Source organism: Apium graveolens, chromosome 6, assembly GCF_009905375.1.
Source record: "Apium graveolens cultivar Ventura chromosome 6, ASM990537v1, whole genome shotgun sequence".
Classification (NCBI taxonomy): domain Eukaryota; kingdom Viridiplantae; phylum Streptophyta; class Magnoliopsida; order Apiales; family Apiaceae; genus Apium; species Apium graveolens.
In genome coordinates, this window is record NC_133652.1 from 11226047 (window position 1) to 11235355 (window position 9309).

Consider the following 9309-nt stretch of genomic DNA (forward strand, 5'->3'; position numbering starts at 1 on the left):
TAAGAAACGAAAAAATAAGGAATTAACCCAAGCTCTATGACAAGCCATAGAGGGGAACTATCTATAACCAATCTACAAGCAGATTGGAGATAGAAAGCAAAAAAATATCAAAATATCAAGTCAGACCTACTACAAACTATCTTAGTAAACTTTAGAGATCCAGATAATATAGCTTTAAAATCAACCATAATCCCATCAAAAAGCTGTTGTGGACCAAAGCATTCTTTATCATGAGCTCGAGATTTTCGTTCCCTCCAGATGTGATAACAAACGATCTGTAAGCAATATAAAGAGAGAGCTCGCAGAGGCCTATCAGAAATCTGAAGAGCTAGCTCCAAACAGTGAAGCCAAGAGTCACAAAAAATATGCACCTTCAAAACGTGATAAATCATCCCAAGCACCCAGGCACTATAAGGGCAATGCCTAAGAATATGATTATCTGTTTCAGTACCTCCAATGCACAAGTAACACAGTTGAGTGCTAGTAATGCCAAAGCGAGCTAGACGAGCAAGAGTAGGGAGACGTCCATGACAAGCCACCCATTGATGATGCGCATAGCGATAAATCACAAGTTTGCTCCAAACTGCAGGAGCCCAAGAAACCTCATGCTCCTTGTTCCTAAGAGAGTTCCAAATATCCCAGTTTGTTACCTTAGTTACATCAACACCTGCCCAAAGAATTTTGTCTTCTCTATCAAGATGCACCTCTGGGAAATTATCGATCAAGCCAACGGAGAAGAAGAGGGTCAATATGATGATGCCTAGAGTTGGGCCTAGGCAAAACCCAGGTACCAGAATGAAGTAAAACACTAACCATTGCATTGCTAGTTAACCTACATTGACGAATGATTGGAGAATACAAAGTGGAGGCCAAACAGATGCCTTCCCACCAGGGGTCAAACCATAAAGAGGTAGAGCACCCATTCCCGATAACATAGGTAATGAACTGAAGAACAGTAGTGCAAGATTTGAGGATCTTCTTCCATATCCAAGATGAATCAGTAGGAATATGCATGATTCATAAGTGTTTATTGCGAAGCAGAGTTGCATGAACCCAGTTAGACCACAAACTATTGTGTTTAGTGATAATCTTGAGTAAATGCCCCAAAATTTGAGCACGATTCCAATCAATCATGTTCTTAACTTCAAGGCCCCCTTCCTCCTTTCGCAGGCAAACTGTTGTCCAAGCTATCTTGGCACCACCTTTTTGATTGATGTTTCCTCACCAAAGAAAACGAGTTAACAAAGATTGGATATGGGCATGCACAGCAATAGGAAGCATGAAGTGGTTGCAACAGTAAGCCTGAATAGCTGTGAGAACAGATTTGATAAGGCGAACTCTACCAGCAAAAAAAAGCAATAGAGAAGTCCAAGAATTGATCCTAGCAGAGAGCTTGTCAATGAGAAGAATGCAGTCATTAATGCACAGTTGAGCAGAGATGAGAGGCACTCCAAGAAATTTAACTGGCAGGGAACCTCGAGGAATACCACAGGTAGTATCAAACCAAAGTAAAAAATCTGCAGAGGCATTACAAATAAAACTAGAGCTTTTATGTACGCTTGGGGTAAGGCCACTCATCGAAGAGAAGAGAACAATATTATCCATGATATGCTTGACTGAATCGACATTAGCATGAGCAAAAAATAAAACATCATCCGCAAAAACCAAATTAGTGATGTCCATATGTTTACACTTGAAATGGTATTTAAAGTTAGGGGGCCTGGGTTTCAGTAAACAAGATAACACATTCATACATATGGTGAACAAATAGGGTGACAGGGGGTCACCTTGACGAATGCCTTGAGCACCAGCAAAATAACCATGCACAATACCATTAAGTTTCACAGAGAATTTAGGAGTGCATATGCACGCTTTGATCCAGAAAATGAAAGTGGCATTGAACCCCATCTTCTCTAAAGAGGCAAAAACAAAAGACCATTGCAACGAATGAAAGACCTTGTGTAAGTAAATTTTGAGAGCACACGGCGGAGCACCTGTTACCCTGTCATAACCTCTAAAAAGTTCTTGAGCCAAGAGAACATTATCTGAGATAACTCTACCAGGTATGAAAGCACTCTGAGCAACATCAATAAGAGAGGGGAAAGCTGTCTTCAAACAAGAAGCAAGGATCTTGGAGACACACTTGTAAAAAATAGTGCAAAAGGATATAGGACGAAAGTCTTTCATTTGTGTAGGAGTTTGAATCTTAGGTATCAAAGCAATGAAGGTAGAATTATGCACAGAGTGCTTAGTACTAGTCTCAAAGAAAGCATGCACAACTTCACAAAAAGAAGGCCCCGTGATATGCCAAGTTGCCAAGAAGAACTCAACATTCAGACCATCGGGGCCCGGCGCCCTGTTCTTCTTCATCTTCTTTAAAGTGAAATGAATAAGATCATTCGTGACTTACAAGATTGAGCTTCTGTGATGGTGGGGCATTGAATGCTCGAGAGATTAGCATCAACACAAGGAGAGGCCTTCCCCAAGAACTCCGTGAAATATTTAACTGAAACAGTAGCACAATTGGCTTGACCATGCACCAAGCCCATTGAATCCTCAAGAGCTAAAACTTTACTAGAATTCCAATTTTTCTTGTATTGGTTAAAGAAAAAACTGTTATTCTCATCCCCCTTATGCATCCATTTGACTCTAGCCTTTTGAAGTAAGAAGTGCTCTTGTTGAAGAAGACATTGAGCCAACTTATCAGAGAGAGATTTCTCAAAAGCGAGCAAATCACAATCCTTGTGAAGGACCAGTTTATCTTGAACCACTCGGAGAGAAGCTCTAGCAGAAGTCACATTATTATTATTGATATCACCATGATTTTTGTTGAGCTCCCTAAGAGCATTCTTGGTAAGTTTAATCTTTCTAGCAAGCACAACCATAGGATTACCAAATAAGACAACCTGCCAAGCACTCTGAACAGTTGACAGAAAATTTGGCAACTCAAGCATATAGTTAAAAAATTGAAAAGGTTTACCAAATTTTTTAATCTGCATAGGCTCATGAAATAAAATAGGATTGTGATCCATAATCCCTCTATTTTTGATGAAAGCATTCCCTTCTGTGAATTGAGAAAACCAAAGACCATTGGCTAACATTCGATCTAAACGTTTGTGAATAGGTCATTAGACCAAAGACCAAGTGAAAAGATCCCCCACTGTATGCACGTGCCGAAGGCCAACTTGCACAACACAATCTTTAAAAGACTGCATCTCCGGGGTCCAATGCTCTCTACCTCCAGAAACCTCATTTAAAGACAAAATACAGTTAAAATCCCCCAAGACACACCAAAGCATGAGACAAGTGCCGAGAGAGCTCAAATGAGACCAAAGAGCATGTCTATCCGCACCATCATTGAAAGCATAAACAAAAGTCACCAAAAAATGAATATCTTTCTCAATAAAATGAGCATTGCAAGTAATATGTTGAGCTGAGCTAGAGTGCAAAGTAATGTCCCAAATATCTGGATTCCAGCCAACCCAAACAAGACCATTATAATGGTAGTCATAATTATACAACCACTTCCAAGCTCTATTAATCTTTTTTGAAATACAAACTGCATTATGTAACTTGACTTTGGTTTCTAACACACCTATAAAATCTAAATGATTATCTAAAATAAACTTAATCAACTCATTCTGGTGGGGGCTCTTATTTAGCCCACGCACATTCCATGAGGAGAACCTCATCTAAGTCTGTGAAGAATAGCCGATTGCCCCAACCCCCCCAGCTTGGGGCTCTTCCTGTTTACAACCAATGTGAAGCCATCCTCATCAGTAATAGCTTTAGAGTGTGGTTTAGGGATGTTAGGTTTAGGTGTTGAAACACCAAGCCCAATGGCCACCTCCTTATGCACCGGTGTCTCCTCAACAGTAGTAGTAGTGCTTTTACTTCTGGTTCTCTTCCTTCCAGAGGTGGAAAGGTCAACAATTAGTCCTTCTGCAATAAGCTCCATATACCTTGGCAAAGCCTCAGTATCTTCATCCTGGGCTTCATGCTCAATTGTGTCAAGGGGAGGAGCCTGCACAGTGGGCCTTGCATCAAAGTTCTCCAAATCATCCTCAAGGACATGATTAACTTGTTTGGGCTCATTAATCTGAATATCATCTCCATGTTGGTCATCATCAAGAACCACATCACACCCTGCAAGTTCACCAATGATAGTGGGATTAATATCATCAACAAGAGGCATCTCAAAACCTTTGTCACCCACAAGTTGAGCAGTCTCTGCGCACCGCTCATCAGTCTGGGGCTCAATTGTGACTCCATTAGATGGAGGATCCATTTTTGGCCCGTTTGTGCGAGGCTGCGTCCCAACCCCGGATCTATTTCTGGCTCGAGGCGCAGGCCTCACAGCATCAGGGTTATTAGCACAACGAGATAGAGAATGGCCAAAAGCTTTGCACAAGCTACATGAGAAAGGTAGCTGTGAGTACATGACTAACACTTTGACAAGTTCTTCATTTCCTTCATGATCTAACACAGGAACCCAAACAAAATCAGGTCGCGGAGCAGCATACGATAACTGAACCTGAACCTGTGCAAACTTCATTGGTTCAAATCTAGAGGTATTATCATCAAATTTGAGTGGCACCCCCACTGCTTTAGCAATAAAACTCAGACCTTCACGAGACCAGTACGAGTGTGGAATATCTACCAGTTTAATCCAACAAGGCACCGTATGAATAACATTTCTCTTAAATTGGTTCCCCTCCATCCAAGGCACCAAGTACAAGGTTTTGCCCCCCATTTGAACAGAATGCAATCTGAGTATTTCATCCTTCTCTTCCACAGTTGTGAATTTGAAGGTGAAGTACCCCTTAGAGCTATAAAAAAATTTACTCAACCCTTTGTTTTTCCACATCTTGAAGCCTTGCTCACGAACAAACTTGAAATCAAAACTCCCCACAATAAAATGACCAATCAAGCTAGAATCCCAAGACTTTCTAGCATATTTGAGAAAATTAGTGGGTGGCTTCAAAGTGGCAGGCACATCCTCATTAAACATGATGCGAGCATTATCACAATTCTGTGTGCTAGTACTTGGAACATTTTTTGTAACAATATTTCTCCACGAGTTACCAACAGTGGCATTAGGAATCACAATTTCAGGAGCCTCAACATTAGTATCATTAGGGACTAAAGTTAAGACTCCCTTATTAACTTGTAGATGATCTTGTAAAGACTCTAGAGAAGCAGGAAGCAAGTCTCTAGACATACCTTGTGAAAGAACCTTAGTTTGAGCATGACTTGTAACTGAGTCAGGAGAGCAGGTTGTACGCACGTTTCCAACAGCGTGACTGTGAGAGTGCTCTGGACCCTAACTCGGACCCGTTTCATGGTGGGTAGAACCTCCATCAATAATGAGTTGAAGGCCTCCATTCAATCTCTTTGCAACAGCAGGAGACAGTGGTGCATCAAACATAACATCTGTTTGTTGAATGTGAGCAAATTTATTCTCAAAATCCAAAGCTTCAAGTGCAGCCAAAGGTTGAGGGACATGTGGTGGAGCAACATAATTATGTCCAATGAGTTGAGACATTTCATCAGAATCCATGCTACGTGAGTTTTCAGAGTTTCTTGAACCCATAAAGTGAGGAAGTGAAGAAACTAAAAGATAGAAGGGTTCTTGTTATATGGGTGTTAAAATAAAGGTAATGAGGCGGGGAAGAAGAAATTACTAAGCGTGTATAGAGTAGAGATGCACAAAAGGCCGACCGGGCTTTGACCGGGCCGGCCTTTTCGGACTTTGACTTTGACCGAGCCGGGCCAGGCCGGGCTTTCCGAAAATGACAGAGCCCGTTTGGGCCCTCGAGGCGGGCCTAACCGGACTTTTTTTGGGGCCGGATCGGATCGGTCCAGGTTTTTTTCTAATTTAAATCGGATCGAGTATTATTAGAGATTCCGAAGAATATATATGTTAGCAACTAGATCATCGTAAAAATGTATTAGTTTACATGAAATATTTTATGAAAACATTACTTTGTCGAAAATATTTAAGTTCGGCAAAAAATAAACATGTTTATAGAATAATATGTTTTATCATTGTTATGATAACAATGATATCCAAATATATATAATGTACTTATTATATCTTCTTCCATTATTTATGCAACAAAATATATAAATAATATTATTAATCACAAATATGTAAATATATATGTGTTTAAAATATTATTTATATTTATAGTAAATGTGAATTTATAAATATATAAGAAAATATATTAGAATAATCAGATTATAACCGGGCTTTTTCGGGCTTTTAATCGGGTCGGGCCGAAGCCCGGGCTTTTAACCGGGCCGGGCCGGGCTTTGCCTAAAAATATAGGGCCCGTCGAGGCCCGAAATTCGGGCCGGCCGGGCTTTGCCTAAAAATATAGGGGTCGTCGAGGCCCGAAGCCCGGGCCGGGACCGGGCCGGGCTTGACCGGATCAGGCCGGCCCAGATTTTCGGGTCCGGGCTTTTTGTGCATCTCTGGTATAGAGTGAGTGAGTATAGGAGCCGAGATGAAGGTCAGAAGGAAATACAGTTAGAAGAAAGAGAGGGAAGGACTGCTGGATAATAGCATGCACTGGATATTAGATCTGTGTAATAGTTAGGCGGGAAAATGAAATTCTAGAGAGAAGGATGAGCTTCTCACTCTAGAAAACATTCCAACTGTCGATACAACCAGATGGTAAAATAAATAATATACTAAAACTAGTTAGATGATTTGTTTCATGATCGTTTAACACACAGAATTTAAAAATTCTTGAAGCTAAAAACGAAATCAAAGACATCCCAAACTATCCAAATTGCACCAAAATATCTGAAAATAGCAACATCGTAATTGACCATATCACATAAAACTATTGTTAACCCATTGTTCAAACACACCAATCGCATAAACTGATATTGAAGAAGTGGCATCACAGCTATCTACATGTTGGACACCAGCTATAGACATGCCGAATGCACCCCAGCTATCTACATACCGGATATCAGCTATAAACATTTCGAAAATGTAAACCCGTGAAGGATGAACAATATTTGTTTGTGAAGTGTGAACTCTTGCAATAATCACCACCTCCCCAGATTCGATATAGACTTTGAAGATCAAATATCAATAAACTCGTTCTCAACATGCCGAATGCACCCCAGCTATCTACATGTTGGACACCAGCTATAGACATGCCGAATGCACCACAACTATCTACATACCAGATATCAGCTATAAATATTTTGAAAGTGTAAACCCGTGAAGGATGAACAATATTTGTTTGTGAAGTGTGAACTCTTGCAATAATCACCACCTCCCCAGATTCGATACAGACTTTGAAGATCAAATATCAATAAACTCGTTCTCAACATATCCAACACCAAATAAAACCCAATCATAACTAAACAAAAACATAACAAAATACTACAAAAGGAAAGACAAAACACACACTCCAAGAGTAGAGACACACAAACACACAAAAAATTGAATTTTATTGAAAGGAAATTAACGAGAATAAAAGAGAATGAAGGGGTTGGGACTTTCCACCGGAGAAAATCAATAGAAGCCCCTCCATTTATTTGAAAATCGACAAACCCCAAGGAGAGGAGAGGAAGGAGGCGGTTGTGTATTAGATTAGCTAAATTTTAAGTTAGGAGAAAAGATGTATTCTCCAATTGAATTATTAGTATTATATTTTTTTGAACAATGTTAATAGTACAATGAGACGCATATAGGGAGCGATAATTAATTATCTACGTCTTGTTGTTCTGAACCATACTCCCATGTTTACAATACTTTATGTCTATCTTCTTTAAATCTTCATAAATAATTTAGATAAATATGCAATGCAAGCATAATTAAGTGAGTATCGCCAGTGATCTATACATATTAATATTTCTGAATACAAGGATAGGTACATCAGCCATCACAGTAACAGTGACCCTGGCTGGCTGCAGAAGCAGCAACATCGACTACGTTCCTGTTATAGCCATGTTTGGCATTGAATTTTACCAAACTACCCACCTTTTTGTTTGACTTCCCACCCTACACACCTTTTTATCTCTCACCTCCTTGTCCCTTTTTGTCCGCTTATGAGGGTGCAGATTGCACAAATGGATTATGTTTGTTATTACAATATTTTATCTAAATTTTATTTTTACTTTCTTAACTATAATTATTATATAATAAATATTCTTAAATATTTATTTTCCATTTAAAATTCACTTAAGTAATTTGAACTGGCAAATAAATATGCTAATCATTTTATTAGATTTTAAATCATATAATTAATAAATAATGATCATAAAATAATTTAAAATTATTTTAATAAGTACTTCCTTTTAATATTGATATGGATAGAACACCTAAACACATATTAAATGTCACATTAAATTACGCTTAAAATTATTGTCCAAAATGCAATGCAAACCAGGTTGGTCAAGACTTGTTACAGACTAAACTCGTCAAAGTCCCACGAGCAGAGGTCGTCAAGTTCCACGAACATCAGACCCAATACGGCTGGAAAAAACAGAGACATGACGTCCAACATAGGCACTAACTCCTGCAAGGAAGAATCTAGGAATCACCTGCCTTACAAGATTCCTAATTACCATCTAAGTTGAAGACTTGTCTACCAAGTCTTACAACACCAATCTAACCCTAGACTCAACTCTATATAAAGAGTTTTATCCCCTCAATTTAGAACTACATTTTGCCTTAATTCTCTACAACACAGAGATATGTAGGCATCTTGCGAGAACAACTAGTCTCCACTGTGAGAACATCCATTAAAACTCGAAATTCACAAATCCTAACATTAAATACTAACAAACCCTAGTTTTTATTACACAACAAATATATAATTAATAAATTTTAAATTTTGAATTTTGAATTTTGAATTTAAAAGTATCATTATTACATCAATTTGTATGAATTGTCAAATTGAACTTTTCAGAGAGTTGTTAAATCAAATTTGCAGTGACCTGTCAACTTTAACCTTTCAATGAATTATCATTTTTAATTTCTCAGTATATAGTCACTTCAAATAATTATATCATTGAATTAACTTCCACCGCAGTTGTATAATTCAACAAACTCATCAACTTAGTTTTCTAAAAAAATTATTGAAATGAGTTCTATATATTCATAACACTAATTTTTTTATATAACATATGAATAATTCTATTCTTTAAACGAAATTGTAAGACCAAATGCTATATATAACCTGAGGGGTGTAGATGATAATCAAGATTATCATCCCGAGTCAGAAACTTATGAATCTGAAGGTGATGAAGCATACAATGAAGAAAAAGATTATTCAGATCATA

The 9309-nt window shown here is 38.4% G+C and overlaps 2 protein-coding genes across 2 annotated transcripts; both read right to left on the reverse strand.

The window, feature by feature from the left end:
• Positions 1–107: 107 nt before the first annotated feature.
• Positions 108–923, reverse strand: LOC141664575 (uncharacterized). The gene is made up of 2 exons (XM_074470532.1): positions 860–923; positions 108–772 (listed from the first exon to the last, which is right to left on the reverse strand). Exons 1-2 carry the CDS (start codon positions 921–923, stop codon positions 108–110), a joined length of 729 nt encoding a protein of 242 aa, XP_074326633.1.
• A 2205-nt stretch (positions 924–3128) lies between these two features.
• LOC141664576 (uncharacterized) lies at positions 3129–3692 on the reverse strand. The gene has a single exon (XM_074470533.1). It carries the CDS (start codon positions 3690–3692, stop codon positions 3129–3131), a length of 564 nt encoding a protein of 187 aa, XP_074326634.1.
• Positions 3693–9309: the final 5617 nt, after the last annotated feature.

What these genes read in the sequence shown, in the direction of transcription:
- LOC141664575 (XM_074470532.1), bottom strand. Translation starts at nt 923, where the DNA reads ATGGGTGCTCTACCTCTTTATGGTTTGACCCCTGGTGGGAAGGCATCT. An exon ending in ATCTGTTTGGCCTCCACTTT is followed by an intron (nt 773 to 859) that starts GTATTCTCCAAT and finishes GGTTTTGCCTAG; the next exon opens with GCCCAACTCTAGGCATCATC.
- LOC141664576 (XM_074470533.1), bottom strand. Translation starts at nt 3,692, where the DNA reads ATGAGGTTCTCCTCATGGAATGTGCGTGGGCTAAATAAGAGCCCCCAC.